Here is a 16,285-nt window from a genome sequence, read left to right as displayed (position 1 = left end):
CGAGCCCAGAACCTTTTCCGCAAACCTTTACATGCTTTCGGAATGTTTTCAAGTTAAATAGGAACATGGCTGCAAAATAAGGGGAGAGGTATTCATTCAGAACCATACTCAATTCATCCTGTCTCTGACATTCTGCGACTTCTGGATAAAGAACATGAACACCAAAACTTTGGGGCGATTCATATTTATGCAGCTTAACTCGTAACAGAGCACTGTGAATCACCTGTTTGCCCTAATGACTTCCTAGCTTATGTTAATAATGTTTTTGCAAAACAAATTCCACAAATTCCACAGCAGCAGCATAATACACCGTGACCAACAAGGTATCTCTGTGTACAAGAACTGCCAAGTCATTTTTGCACTGGCTGACGTTTGGAAACAAAACAAAAACAAAAAGGAGTCACACATTTCTGCTTATTACAAGCCCTGGGAATATTAAGTTATGTAAGTTTTAACCAATGGACTGCTTCCTATAGCACCAAACAGTCTAACCCATATCCCCATTTGACATCACTGACCTAGATTAGATCCTGGGCAGAAATGGGAGGTTAACATACCCACAAGCAATGTGATTCTGGGTCAGAACAATGATCCATCTGAACTGGAAGTACTTCTGACCATCCAAGAAGTCATAACCAACATTTGACAGGGACAGCCAGCTCCTGTTATTTGTTGCCTGTTGCTGGTAACACACAGGTTGCAGTGTTAGTTTGCACCTCCCAATAGTCCCATTTCTCCAAAACATTCCATTAATCCTTTAGAAATCCCACGCCATTTCCTTATAACACCCTGGGGGCAATCGATGGCGTAAGTTAACTACCAATTGTATAACTAAGCTTATCCTTTAGCTCATCATAAAATGCTCTAACTGCTTCAGTAAATAATCCTGAGTTGTATTTTGAAAGGGAGATACTGTTTCCTACTCATTCTTTTCATGCCAACTGTCTCCATTCTCTTTTACATTAGTTAACCAAGCCCTCTCTCTTATTTCTGGAAAAAAATGCTATCCTTGATTTTTTTTTAGTTGCCCTTTCATTCCTTTTTGAGGTGGGGCAACCAGGAAGACACACAATTGTTCATGTGATAGCATTTACGATGTCTACTGCTTCATTTTAATCCCCTTCTCATTAAGCCTCTGTCACAACTCATTTTTCTTCAACACAAGACTGCAGATAAGCAAGTACACATCGTGACTTGGCTCAAACTCTCTCTCTCTCTCTCTCTCTCTCTCTCTCTCTCTCTCTCCAAAAGCTTATTCCATGATACATTTGTGAACCTTTATTTCACCACAAGACTCTTTGCTGTTGTTTCCAAAGCCTCTCTTGAATGGCAAACCACAAACAGAGATCTATGCAACTCCAAAGTTTGTCTAGTGACCTTTCTTCTGTGATTTCAATACCTCTCCCCCTACCTCTGGCTAGAAGCCCTCAGTGTTTGTGTATGGTTAAGAACACATGCCATAACAGACTTTATTTTGCACTAATGAATACTGAATTGCATATTCCACTTTGTAAAAGTGGAAAATGCCGTTGGAATAACACAACACTGAACAAGGTGCTACTCTTTCCCTTCTTAACCAGTCTTTAACCGGAGTGCGTTAATTCAAAAAGGAAAACCAAGAAGCAATTTTCTGAGTAACATGCTAAATACCGTATTATGAGGTGCCTGTGGGTGATGATGCGACAGTTATGAGGACTGCCCATGGCCAAGGGGCCTTCCCCTGTCCAGCAACCATGTAGTGTGGGAGATTCAGGTCCCAAACATGTTTCTAGACCCAACACCACCTGCCCAGGTTACAATGAAGCAGTGCTCACACCTTAGAAGGGATGGTGTGGTGCCTGGTTTATAAACTTATAAACACCATCTCCAACTCCTCAAAAGATTCCATCAACTACGTCTCTGAAAAATTTTACACATCACTTGGGAAGACAGGCAAACTAATGCCAGTGTTCTGGAAGAAGCAAAGATCACCAGTGTCGAAGCAACGATTCTTCAACATCAATTTCATTGGACTGGTGATGTTGTGCGGATGCCTGATTATCGTCTTCCAAAGCAACTATTTTACACCAAACTTAAAAATGGAAAGTCTAATACTGGTGGTCAACAAAAGAGGTTTAAAGGCACTCTTAAGGCAAATCTTAAAAAAAAAAAAGTAGCATAAACACCGACAACTGGGAAACACTGGCCTGTGAGCACTCCAATTGGAGAACAGCCTTACCAAAGGTGTCATGGGCTTTGAAGATGCTAAAACTCAGGACACAAGGGAGAAACGTGCCAAGATGAAGGCACAATTGGCAAACCCTGACCGTGATCAACTCCTGCCCGGAAACCTATGTCCCCACTGTGGAAGGACGTGTGGATCCAGAATTGGCCTCCGGAGTCGCTTACAGACTCAGTGTTAAGACCGTGTTCATGGAAGATAATGTTACTTGGCTATGAGTGATCACCGAGGAGGAGGAGGAGGAGGAGGAGGGAGGAGGAGAAGAAGAAGAAGAAGAAGAAGAAGAAGAAGAAGAAGAAGAAGAAGAAGAAGAAGAAGAAGAAGAAGAAGAAGGCGGCGGCCCCTGGTAGAACCCAGGTGAGGCACTGGAAGATGAGCAAAAACTTATGTCCAGATGCCATTGGTTGTCTTCTTCATAATATTGGCTCAATCCTCCCCCCGGCACGCCCTGAAGGTGGAAAGCAGAGGTTAATCTGTTGGACAATCTCCAACGGTGAAGAACAATTGACCTCTGTCCATAAAGAATAGTGCTCAGAAACCCCAGACAAGGATCCAGATGACATTCACCTAAACATGACCCAGAAAATGAGCACCGCCTTCCCCCAAAGTTCATGTTTGGTGTGTCAGGAAAATTGTTGCTGTTGTTTAGTAAAATGTTCTGCTCAAACAGGTTCCTCCCTGGGCTGTGATCCAGAGAAATCCAATGTGTCCCCTTCAGTGTTTAGCAGACTCATTTTTATGAGGATCAAGAGTATCATACTTACGGAGAGCGTCAGACGAATCTCAACATGGTTGCAGTTTTTTGAAAGCTTTTTCCTTAGTGCTCTGATCGCATTCTTGGGTCTGCAATTAAAAGAAAGGAAACCAGATAAAAGCAATGACTTAACAGGCTGTTTGCCCTGCGACACCAGCCAGAGAGATAAAGACTGCAGCCACTGCTTGCGTGGAAGAAAATCCAGATAAAACTGAAATAATGCACTGTATTTCAGCAGCAGCAAGATTACTGTCTTCGTGACAGGTGGACTGTGTGTAGAGATATCCTGCAAAGTGTGAACAAATGGATGTTCAGAATCCTTGGTCACCCAGGATCTAGGGTGGTAGGCAGGTTTTTCTCACATTTCCTAGAAGGTATAAAGGTAAAGGTAAAGGGACCCCTGACCATTAGATCCAGTCGTGGCCGACTCTGGGGTTGCGGCGCTCATCTCGCTTTGTTGGCTGAGGGAGCCGGCATACAGTTTCTGGGTCATGTGGCCAGCATGACTAAGCTGCTTCTGGCAAACCAGAGCAGCACACAGAAACGCTGTTTACCTTCCCACCGGAGCGGTACCTATTTACTTGCACTTTGACGTGCTTTCAAACTGCTAGGTTGGCAGGAGCAGGGACCGAGCAATAGGAGCTCACCCCGTCGCAGGGATTCAAACCGCCGACCTTCTGATCGGCAAGTCCTAGGCTCTGTGGTTTAACCCACAGCGCCACCCGCATCCCTAGAGGGTACCCAGTTGCAATGCTTTATTTTTCTCTAGAAACACGAAAAACCACCATGGGGTCTGGTTGGATTACAGGCAGGGTAGAGATAAAACCAAGTACAGTGGTACAACGGGTTACCGACGCTTCAGGTTACGTGTTTTCGGGTTGTGCACCGCGCTGAACCCAAAAGTACCAGAAAGGGTTACTTCCAGGTTTCGGCGCTCGCGCATGTGCATAAGCACTAAATCGCGCTTTGCACATACACAGAAGCGCCAAATTGCAACCTGCACGTGCGCAGATGTGGCGCTGCGGGTTGTTAACGTGCCTCCCACACGGATCATGTTCGCAACCCGTGGTTCCACTGTAATTAATTAATTAACTCCATCCCACTTATATGGGAGAAAGTAAACCCCCACTTATATGGGAGACACATTTCAGTGGGAACGCCCTCTGTTCCACGTGACTTCCAGTGTCCCCCAGTCTTGGTCAATGGATTCTGCTCCTATCTTCATACCCTGACTGCTTCAACTGCATAATCAATGGTCATGCTATCTCTTGGCCATGCTTGAGTATGACCGAATGCTGGAACCTGGGAAGATACTATTATTATTATTATTATTATTATTATTCAGTTTATTATCCACCCTTCACCAGCAGGTCCCAAGGCAAATTACAAGAAGTTTAAATTTGGTATTAAAATCAGAAAAAAACAAATTACAGTCACTGAATCCTGAAAGCACCAATCTCACCTTTCATGCGGCCCCAAACACACAAAGCAGCAGCCCATACTATTTTTGCAGCTGATAAACCAACCGCAGAGATTTGTTCATTTATTTAAAAGCATTTTTAGCCTGCCCGCCATCCACAGATCTCAGAGCGGGTTACAAAACTTTCAAACAAGAATTCTCTTTGTATCATACAATGCGAAGCTTCCCCCGACCCCGAACTGAGTTCCCCCCAAACATTCCTCTCTTTCTTCCCCATCTAGCACTTCAATGTGCTCCATTTATAAGCAAAATTTAGCAGCAGCAGAAGCAGCAGCTTAGTATTTAAATATTGCACAGTGGAGCCAGAGACTCAAAGGCGATTGTTTTATTGCTGCCGCCTCTGTTTTCACGTCAGATCCTCAAACCTTTTCTTAAAAGGAGAAGATGAGGACACTGCCTAAATAGTCTCACCCATTATCTGAGCCCAAACACTAATAGCACTAGATTACCCTATCGAAAATCCTGTGGCAAATTGTGCAAGACTAAGGGTGTTCACATCAGCTTCTTGGCTCTCTTCCAGTCTAATTATAGGAGGCTTCAAAACAATCTAGATATTTTTTTCCCCACATGCTAGCAGATAAACAAGTACACTCCACCTCATACGTGGATGCACTATTGAGTGATGCGGTGGGGTATTGCTTTCCACCATATTTATAAATCCATGGGAGCGAGTGGCGCTGTGGTCTAAATCACTGAGCCTCTTGTGCTTGCTGATCGGAAGGTCGGCAGTTTGAATCCCCGTGACAGAGTGAGCTCCCGTTGCTCGGTCCCAGCTCCTGCCAACCTAGCAGTTCAAAAGCACACCAATGCAAGCAGATAAATAGGTACCACTGTAGTGGGAAGGTAAACGGCATTTCCATGCACTTGGCTTTTGTCACAGTGTCCTGTTGCACCAGAAGCGGTTTCGTCATGCTGGCCACATGACCCAGAAAGCTGTCTGCGGACAAATGCCAGCTCCCTCAGCCTGAAAAGCGAGATGAGCACCACATCCCCATAGTCACCTTTGACTGGACTTAACCATCCAGGGGTCCTTTACCTTTACCTTATTTATAAATCCATGCTATGGGAGTGAGGCGAAGGAGGAAAAGCAAGGAGAAACCTTTGCTCCTCCATCATGAGAATTTTACAATAAACGCTGGGGATACATTTTCCAAGCAGACTAACACAACACGTGCATTTCTAACACTGGCAGTGCTCTTCATTTTTTTTCAATATGTTGCGTTACAGGAGCAAATGTTGGGTCAAAGGAGTGCACTGCCAACGTGGCCACTGCTCAGAAATTATGGAAATTGTAGTCCAGCGACACCTTGATGGCTCCTGGCACCCCGTCCCTGTCTTAAGATAAGGACTCCCATGTTACAAGGGCTGAGTTTTCTCTAGGAAGAAAGCCTGTTGCTTTTAGCTCATGCTAACTGAGGACAACCGACTGCCACCGATGACTCTTCTCTTTACAGTGGATGTCTTTGTTGCTCATCCAAATTAAATGTTAGGATCAAGGAACGCACACAATCATCATCATTACACTGTAAGTGACCAACCAGCCTTTGGCTACGTCGTTTCTTCATTCCAGTAGCTAGATGCTTTCTGCTGTTCCGGGAAAACAGCACAGCACTTCGCTTGCAACCAAAAAGTGGAGATCACCTATCCACGTCTGAATATTGTTTCTGAAGATACGGTCAGTGACTAATTTGAATAAGGTCCTATTTGGAACTGGGGAAGAGCTGGAGGGCTCAAGGTGTTGGATCATTCGTGATGTGAGTCACAAGCAAAGGGCTGATTAACCCTTTCTCTGCTTCCACCGGCTTGCCCCATGTGAATATTGCAACTGTGATGACTCCTTCCTTTATCACGCAGCACAGCTGCTCATAGAGATGTGAAAGCTGGGGGGCGGGGAGAGAATAGGAATTACCGTATTTTTCACTCTATAAGACCCACCAGACCACAAGATGCACCTAGTTTTTGGAGGAGGAAAACAAGAAAAAAAACCTGAATCTCAGAAGCCAGAACAGCAAGAGGGATCGCTGCACAGTGAAAGCAGCAATCCCTCTTGCTGCTCTGGCTTCTGGGGTAGCTGCACAGCCTGCATTCGCTCCATAAGACGCACACACATTTCCCCTTACTTTTTAGGAGGGAAAAAGTGAGTCTTATGGAGCAAAAAATACGGTAGAAAAAAACACAGTCCTCCTCTCTACCCCCAGGCAAAGACACTGAACTTTTAGAATTCTTTCTTTTCTTTTCTTTTTAAAAAAGGCACTTACACGCTCCCTTTTCAGAATAAGGATCCCATGGATTTTAGCAGAACCAATGGGCTTCCCATTATTGCAGTCTTGATCCCACCTCTAAATTCTGTAGTTTCTCTACTTCGTTACATTAAATTTCAAAAGCACCTACCAGTTTGACGTTAGAAGTTGCTGGCAGATAGACCCATTCAGGTGAGAGAAACAAAGGTAAAGGTAAAAGGTAAAGGACCCCTGGATGGTTAAGTCCAGTCAAAGGCAACTCTATGGGGTTGCGGAGCTCATCTCGCTTTCAACCAAGGTCCTAACATTACCTACTGCACACAGTCATGAACCAGACGTTCTAGGGTTGCTTCATGGGTCATGTTTTATAGATGCATATGCAGTACAGTTGCCAACTTTTAAACCAGCCTTTGTAGCTGTGCCTTTAACAGGAATTCACAGGCAAAGCTTTTGACAGCATGGCGATAAATACGCCCCCTGTGTAACTGCTGTTGTTCACACTTCAGTTAAAGGCACAGCTATAGGGACTGTTTGAAAGTCAGCAACTCTAAAAACCGCTACGCTCAAACAGCATATAAATTTCGTTAAATAAACAAACATGTATCAGTAAACATGAACTTTAGATGTAAAAGTAGCAACAAATATGCATTGAAATCAGATTCCCTGCTGCCTTCACATGTGGATTTATTGGTGATCAAATTGTAAAATTACGCATGCACAACAGAGGACAAAGGGTTTATACCGGGGTAGGGAATGCCTTTATCGTCATACAAACAGGATTAGACTTTTAACATGGAAGGCCAATATGTCTTATCAGAAAGACCAAATTCCATGAGAATTCTGCAGAGCATGAACCAACTTACCCTTCCTCAGTTGTGTTGATAATATCACAGATGTGCATGAACTGACCCCACTCTTCTGTCTGCAGTGCTCCAAAAGTAGCCTTGTCTGCAAAAACAAAGATTTACTTCCAGTAAAGAGTAATAATAATAATAATAATAATAATAATAATTTTATTATTTATCGGTGGTTGTAAGAACAAATAATCCCTATATTCTGAACAAAATGCTTGTTTAACTTGGAGGTAGGCTGTATGAATTGTTTATTGCTTTGTAATGATTTGTTGGGTCTCTGGACCGTAATAAAGATGGTTGTTGTTGTTGTATTATTTATACCTCTTCCCATCCAAAATAGCTATGCAGACACTATACCTAACAAACAGGAAATATAATTTTGGTTGTTTCAAATGACTGGCATAAAGAGTTTTGATTTAAAATGGTCATTCCCTCTGAAGTACCCCGAGTCTTAAATCTCCTTCCTTTATAAAAAAAGAAAAGAAAAAAGAACCGGTTAGCCAATGTCAGGAAACACCTAGGATATCCAGCCTCCAGCATTCTGATTCTATGAAATGCTTTGAAAGTGGCTTACTGGATATCAGCAAACAAAGACTTAGGGCTAGAACAATTTTCCCCAACCTGGCGCCCTCCAGGTATTTTGGCTACCACTCAGTTTACTGGCTGCAGCTGACAGGGGTTGTGGTAGTCAAAACATCTACAGTGGTACCTCGGGTTACAAACGCTTCAGGTTACAAATGCTTCAGGTTACAGACTCTGCGAACCCGGAAGTAGTACCTCAGGTTAAGAACTTTACCTCAGGATGAGAACAGAAATCGCACGGTGGCAGCGGGAGGCCCCATTAGCTAAAGTGGTACCTCAGGTTAAGAACAGTTTCAGGTTAAGAACGGACCTCGGGAATGAATTAAGTTCTTAACCAGAGGTACCACTGTAGAGGGCATCAGTTTGTGGAAGGCTGAGCTGACCTGTTGCAAAGGAGGACCAGACTTCTGCAACTTTATTAATAACTGGTAGGCAAAGTAGGAATGTTAGCAAGTGATGTTTATCCTGCAAAGGTGACATTAGCTACCCTCGCTGAAACTTCCTCCTCTGCCTAAGGGCACTGAAACTCTGTCCACCTTTGCCTCTGTTAATACACAGATGACCTCTAAAAGTCACTGGACTTCAACACTCATCAGCCTTAACTAGGGCTGGGCGAGATCTGTTTTTCAGCATTTGATCAGTGGTGGAGCAACATGCTGCAGCCCCCGGAGCGGAGAACAGGCGGGGGCGTGGCTGATGCGCATCCTGGGGGTGTGGCGTGTCACCTGCGGGGGTGTGGCAAGTGTCCCAGGGTTGCGCGTCCCGAGGGGGTGGCTGTGATGGGACCATTTCCCCAAATGGTACCTGGGGCGGAGCGCTCTCCCACCCCCCCTTCTTACGCCAGTGATTGTGATACATCAGTCTTTACCTTTTATAAAGGTAAAGGTAAAGAGACCCCTGACCATTAGGTCCAGTCGTGGCTGACTCTGGGGTTGCGGCGCTCATCTCGCTTTATTGGCCGAGAGAGCCAGCGTATAGCTTCCGGGTCATGTGGCCAGCATGACTAAGCCGCTTCTGGCGAACCAGAGCAGCACACGGAAACGCCGTTTACCTTCCTGCTGGAGCGGTACCTATTTATCTACTTGCACTTTGACGTGCTTTCGAACTGCTAGGTTGGCAGGAGTTACCTTTTATATCAACAGCTAAATACAGTGGTACCTAGGAAGCTGAACGGAATCCATTACGGAAGTCCATTCGACTTCCAAAACGTTTGGAAACCAAGGCGCAGCTTCCAATTGGTTGCAGGTAGCTCCTGCAAGGCGTTCAGGATCCAAGGTACGACTGTACCACAATATGCTGATGTTTCACAATGTCTGTATCTTGCCTGCTTCTTCCTCCCCACCTTTGAAGCAGCCAAGATACATTGCCCAGCCCCACAAGCAAGCCTGTAGGCTGGTGGGGCATTGGGGCTTCATTGAACTGCTCAGCTGGGAGACAGAAGGCCTCCCGGTCCTCAGCTAAGTGAGCCCCAATACCGCTCCAGCTTGCACGAGCCGGAGGAGCATTGGGGCTTCCTCAAAGGTGCAAGCAGGTAGGAAGAGCCAGAGAAGGTACCTGCCGATCAGAAGGTGAGCTCGCGTTGCTCTGTCCCAGCTCCTGCCAACGTAGCAGTTTGAAAACATACCAGTGCAAGTAGATAAATAGGTACTATTGTGGCGGGAAGGTAAACGGTGTTTCCAAGCACTCTGGCTTCTGTCACGGTGTTCCGTCGCGCCAGAAACGGTTTAGTCATGCTGGCCACATGACCCGGAAAGCTGTCTGTGGACAAACACTGGCTCCCTCGGCCTGAAAGCGAGATGAGTGCTGCAACCCCAGAGTCGCCTTTGAGTGGACTTAACCATCCAGGGGTCCTTTACCTTTTTACCTTTGCCCAGAACATTCTCAGGCTCCATCTGCCTGTGCCTTTGCCTTCTGCAGGCAATGTGAGCTGGAGCGATGTATCGCCAGCTCCAAATGTCTGAAGCCAGTATCGCTACCTGCACAGAATACTGGTTTCAGACAATTTACCCATATATCGCCCAGCTCTAGCCCTAACAACAACTGGAGTGCCTGAAGTTCCCCATCCCTTATATAATACTGTGGTACCTCAGGTTAAGAAGTTAATTCATTCTGGAGGTCCATTCTTAACCTGAAACCGTTCTTAACCTGAGGTACCACTTTAGCTAATATGGCCTCCCGCTGCCGCTGCGCCGCCGGAGCACGATTTCTGTTCTCATCCTGAATCAAAGTTCTAAACCCGAGGTACTATTTCTGGGTTAGCGGAGTCTGTAACCTGAAGCGTCTGTAACCCGAGGTACCACTGTACAAGGGGAAAACTCACTTTTTTTCCTGGGGAGAATGGACTGAAACTGACTAGCATCACTTAAACCTTGATGAGTCACTCCGTTAGTGAGTCTCCAACCACTCCCGTCATCCTCACAATCCAGAGCAGCTAAAGGAATGCGCTTCCCTCCACCCCCAACTCGACACATGTGTCTGGGTGAAGCGGGGAATTCCAACATGCAAAACATTCATTATTTTGAGCACGGCAGGAGGGAACGTGGGCTGCAGTCGCTCCAAATGAAGGGAAGAGAGGAGCACAGGCTTGGAAAAAGGGGAATTGATGGATGGATTCCGAGCTCTTAACTGGAAGTCCACAGTGTTAAGGAAGCACAGCCGGCCCACCCGTAAGGCAAGGTGGGCTTGCTGCCTTGGGAGGCAGAATCCACGGGGGCAGCAGATCTGGCCTCTAAAGAATGCATCACCCGCTGACCCGCTGCTGCAGCAGTGTGCTCCTTGGAGGCTGGAGTTGATGTTTCCTGGGGGCAGCCCCCGCAACGCCGCCTCTCCAGCAGCCTCTTGGAGAAGAGGAGGCATTCCTGATGTAGAACTGTTATTCCTCCCTTGTTACTGAGGGAGAGAAGGTAAGAGGGGTTCCTAAGCAGTGTTAGGAACTCAGATATACAGTGCTACCTCTGGTTATGAACTTAATCTGTTCCGGAGGTCCGTTCTTAACCTGAAACTGTTCTTAACCTGAGGTACCACTTTAGCTAATGGGGCCTCCCGCTGCCGCTGCGCGATTTCAGTTCTAATCCTGGGGTAAAGTTCTTAACCAAAGGTACAGTAACAGTCATACCTCATGTTACGTTTGCTTCATGTTACGTTTTTTCAAGTTGCGTCCCGTGGCAACCCGGAAATACCGGAAAGGGTTACTTCTGGGTTTCGCAGCTCACGCATGCGCAGAACTAAATCATGCTTCACGCATGAGCACAAGCGCCAAATCGTGCTGCGCACCTGCGTAGATACAACGCTTCAGGTTGCGGGCTTTTCATGTTGCAAACGGGCCTCCAGAACGGATCCCGTTCACAACCAGAGGTACCACTGTACTACTTCTGGGTTAGCGGAGTCTGTAACCCGAAGTATTTGTAACCCGAGGTACCACTGTGTAAGCTAATTGCCAAATGGCACCTTAAACCTTAGGTTATGGTCGCCACAGCAGTCTAGCTGCTATCCCCCCTCCCCAATGAGAGCTATTATTGTTATTACTATTATTGTTCACTTCATTTCTACAGTATACCACTTTATATAGTAAAGAAAAAAAATCTCAAAGCGGTTCACAACACATCAAAACATCAAATAAAGCAATCCAGAATAAGAAAAACTCAAGCTTCAAGGAAAATATTTCAGATCCTTCTCTAAGTGACATTTTGCTTTCCCCATATTTATCTGCCTACTTAACAGATACAGTGGTACCTCAGGTTACATACGCTTCAGGTTACAGACTCCGCTAACCCAGAAATAGTGCTTCAGGTTAAGAACTTTGCTTCAGGATGAGAACAGAAATTGTGCTCCGGCAGCGCGGCGGCAGCAGGGGACCCCATTAGCTAAAGTGGTACTTCAGGTTAAGAACAGTTTCAGGTTAAGTACGGACCTCCGGAACGAATTAAGTACTTAACCTGAGGTACCACTGAACAGCTGCCCCACAGCAGAAGAACTCAAGGAAGGCAGGTTACAGACTCAAGGAAGGCAGGTTACAGTGGTTAGAGTGTTGGACTAAGACCTGGGAGGTCAGGGTCCAAATCCACACTCCATCACGAAGCTCACTGGATGACCTTGGGCCAGTCACAATCGATTCATCTACCTCACAGGGTTGTTGTAGAGGTTAACTGAGGAGGGGCCAGCCCGATGGGGATGTCTGTCACCAACTTAATATGGTAGCAAATGGACCTGCGCCAGTCACAAAACGCGCCTGGCGCCCGGCTAATTTTGAACACTGGTTCAAAGGAAAGGCACACATAGAATCATAGAATCATAGAGTTGGTGATGGACTACATGGAACTGGCGGAAATGACTGGCAGAATCCGAGACCAGGGAGAAGAGTCGGTGGAGGAAGATTGGAAGAAATTTAAAACATTGTAAAATTAATGAATGTTAGAATGATGTTGGAATGAATTTATGTGATTTTAGCAGAAATGTTACAAAGATTTAGGGAAAAAACAGACTGTTAATTGGTGAAAGGAGGGAAAGTAAAGTTATATTAATATCAAGATAAATTACAGGACAAAAATTTGAAAAGAGGGAAAGGATTTGCTGAAATGGATAATTGACCTAGAATACAAAAAAGGGAGGTGTGAGGAGGTCAGGGAAATAAGCTAATGAAAGATAAGTAATGGGAAGATTTGTTGTATTTTTGCTTGTTTTTTTCTTTTTGCTTAATGGGTTTTAATTCTCTGCTCTTTCTTTTTTTATTTATTTTTTGTATTTTATCTTTTTTTTTTTTAGAATGATGTTTTTTTCTTTTTCTTTTTGTACCTCTTAAAATTTTAATAAATATCTTATAAAAAAAAAAGAATCATAGAGTTGGAATGTCTAACAATGGCAGGGAATCCACCACATTTTCCAGCCTCCACACTTGTCACACAGAGTGGCTAAGAAAAGCATGAGTAAAAAGCACCCCATGGCTGGGGGCTGCAGTCCGCAGGTATCAGAAAAGCCGAAACACTTTTCTACTGGCACTTCAGATTGTAGGGGGTTGTTGGGATCGGGTCCCATTCTGCTTTTCGCTTTATTGTGTTCTGATGCAGTAAAGCTCGCCTGTCAACTTTACACAGCATTTATATGTTGTGTGAATGCAGTGCACACACCAGCTTGGCTTCTATTGATGATGGATTGTTAAGAAATATTCTGAACAAACAGCAACCTGGGTGGTGTTTTGTTTCGCTGGAGCCAAACAAGGAGACCTTCTGATCCTCTATGGCTGACTAAAGCTTAGTGATGTCTGACCTCCAAAACAGAGATAAGGCTATCAAAGATTTCTCTTTCTTTCCTGGTGAGGCTTTTCTGCCTTCCGTGATCAAAATTTCAGCAGGCGAATCTTGTCTTGGCATCAAGATACAGTGTTGATCAATAACAACACATGCATTTTAATCAGTATTTTTTAGCTTATGGTTGGTTTTAATCACGTTTGAATCTTTCAAATATCAGTTTTTACTGATAATGTCATGGTTCTGTTCTTTTCTATAAAGCACTTTAAGGTGGGTTGCTCTTGTTTTTCCTTTACAATTGAGCGGCATATAAATTTTCTGAAAAATAATAGCAATAAATAAAATGCAGCTTGATATTTGCTCATGGGACAGCTCCCACAGTGGGTGGAAGGGGACTAGTTAGCACGGCAACAGCAAATAAATTGGTTAGGGACCTGGAATTAGAACCCCCTAGAGGGGCAAGAGTAGCTTGTGTAGCTCTTGGGTTTCTATGGGCCTGGAGGAGCTGAAAAACGTACTGTAGTTTCACCGAGTGTATCACCCGGTACAGCAGTGCCATTAAAGTAGGACTTTGAGGCAGGAGTCCAGGAGACTAGCTCAGCAAAATGATCAGAAGCCATCACCACCCAATAAAAAAATACAGCAAAGTTGGCCTATCAGATTTGAAGCAGAATCCGAAGGAAACTCCAAAAGCCATCTAGCCAGGCAGGTAATACACAATTGCATCTACAGGAGGGGGGCATGGGTGTAGCCCCCCCAATCAATAAAAATACTTAACTGAGGTCCGGAACCTCTAAAATAAAGCCTGCCCCCCAACATAAATCCTGGTTAAGCCCACTAGGAGGGGGTGCAAAAACATTAAACACAGAGCTGAATATCCCCTTACCTGCCCCGCTGACCCAGAAGCCTGTTAGGTTTCCACAACTCAACAGAAACTATCCTTTCCCCCCTTCTCCGCCTACATCCATATGGGAACGCTGTCTTGCCCCGAGTCACACCACTGGCAAGGCTAGCTTAGTACTGCAGGCACTGGCAGGTAGCGTCTCCCCAACGGTTCCCGACCTGGAGACGCCACCTGAGCCCTTCGGCGCGCAAAGGCTGTCTCCGCTACAGCGCGGCTGCCCGCCCTCCCCGTCTGAAAATGGGACGGTGCCTTGGGAAAGTTTGGCGCTCCGTTCAGTTCAGGGGCAGCCACCCACAGGCTGGCAGGAAGCGGAGGCAAGAGATGCCGCTTCTTACCGATCAGATGCCCCACGGCTGTGCCGAAAGGATCCTTCTGACTCTTGCCAAAAGCCATGATCGAGTGCCGGGTCTCCAGGCGCGCCAAGCAAGAATCCGCGCTCGCTCTCCCCACCAGCCGGCCGGCGAGCTCTCCGCTTTGTGGCGCTCCAGCCAGCCAGCACGCCGGAGGGACGCCCTTCCCCGGCCAGGGGAGGAGGGGCCCGGCAGCCTCCAGGTGCTCGCCCCGCGCCGTCCCACGGGCTCCTCGTCGGGATGACGCGCCGCGCGGGGAGGGAATAGCCTTGGAAGCGAAAGTGCCGCCGCGCAAAGGCGCAAAGGGGAAGGTCGCCAGCCTGCGCTCCCCTTGGGCGGAGTCTCCTTCAGACGCGCATCTCCAGTCCTTTCCCGAAGGCGCCCTCAGATCCGGAGCAAATCTCCGCGCAAATGCGCCAAGCGTTTCGGAGGGGATTCGTCTAGGGGCAGGGGTGGGACTTCCTGCGGCTCCCACCCCTCTTTTAACGCAACTTTCCGGGAAAGGAGTGCCGCTGCATGCTTTCCAAGCGGCGGCCAAAGTTTCCCGGACGGCTTCCAAGTTAGCTCTGGTTTGATGGATTCCTGGCATTTGAACTCAGGGCGCCGTACGGGGCAGGCTTGAGCTTGCATGTTGGAAGCGCATCACGTATGTTACGCATGGGTGTAACGGGCAGGGGAGGGAGCAGGTGTCCCCCCCCCCCATCAGGTAAATAAATAAATAAAATTTAGCTAAAAGTAGAAATTGTAGAAAGGATGTTGACAGATTTTTCTGAGCACTTGGGATCAAAAGAAAGTAATATTAAACAACTGTTGTGGGGACATTTCATCCCGAATCTTCTAGTAGTACCCCAACCCCAATAAACCCTGGGTAAAGGTAAAGATAAAGGGACCCCTGACCATTAGGTCCAGTCATGACCGACTCTGGGGTTGCGGCGCTCACCTTGCTTCATTGGCCGCGGGAGCCGGCGTACAGCTTCCGGGTCATGTGGCCAGCATGACTAAGCCACTTCTGGTGAAACTCCATTTGCCTTCCCGCCGGAGCGGTACCTATTTATCTACTTGCACTTTGACGTGCTTTCGAACTGCTAGGTTGGCAGGAGCAGGGACCGAGCAATGGGAGCTCACCCCGTCGCGGGGATTCGAACCGCCGACCTTCTGATTGGCAAGTCCTAGGCTCTGTGGTTTAACCCACAGCGCCACCCGCGCCCCCCTAAATCCTGGTTGCTCACAACTTAATTCCTGGCTACGCTCATGATGTTATATCTCGGTAATCATCAAAAACACATCTTGGGAATGTGAGAATTCACAGGTTAGGACGGGGTGAATTCAGCTTTGGGGAAAATCTCTGATTTCTTCCCTCCTCTGGGTTTCACCTTTTTAAAAAATATATAATTTTTAATTAAATTTTCTGTTTTACAATTTAAAATACTCATTTAAACATCATTAGAATATCTATGACTTCCCTTCTTCTCTTTCCATGGTTCATTTGCCATATAATAAATCCCTGCATATTTTACATAAACTAAACCGTTCAGTATTCCATTATTACATCCATCACAACTTATTTACACGGTTGAATTTATCTTAATTCTGCCAACGTTTTCAAGTGTACCCAAGTTCCCTCCCCCATCTATTCAATAAACATTTTCCAATCTTC

At 46.1% G+C, this 16,285-nt stretch overlaps 1 protein-coding gene across 1 annotated transcript in view; it reads right to left on the bottom strand.

The window, feature by feature from the left end:
* TOM1L1 (target of myb1 like 1 membrane trafficking protein) overlaps positions 1-15,201 on the bottom strand; it is a 54,455-nt gene extending 39,254 nt beyond the window's left edge. Inside the window, exons 1-3 of the mRNA XM_081898656.1 lie at positions 14,614-15,201; positions 7,559-7,643; positions 2,986-3,064 (exon numbers count right to left, since the gene is read on the bottom strand). Coding sequence (XP_081754782.1) covers positions 2,986-3,064; positions 7,559-7,643; positions 14,614-14,671 — 222 coding nt within the window. The 5' untranslated portion in view covers positions 14,672-15,201. The remainder of the gene's footprint in view (positions 1-2,985; positions 3,065-7,558; positions 7,644-14,613) is intronic.
* Between the last annotated feature and the right edge of the window lie 1,084 nt (positions 15,202-16,285).

Source organism: Podarcis melisellensis (assembly GCF_964234715.1).
Source record: "Podarcis melisellensis genome assembly, chromosome: 2".
Classification (NCBI taxonomy): Eukaryota; Metazoa; Chordata; class Lepidosauria; order Squamata; family Lacertidae; genus Podarcis; species Podarcis melisellensis.
Note: the sequence above shows the minus strand (reverse complement) of the source record. Positions and strands in the feature narration are given on the sequence as shown.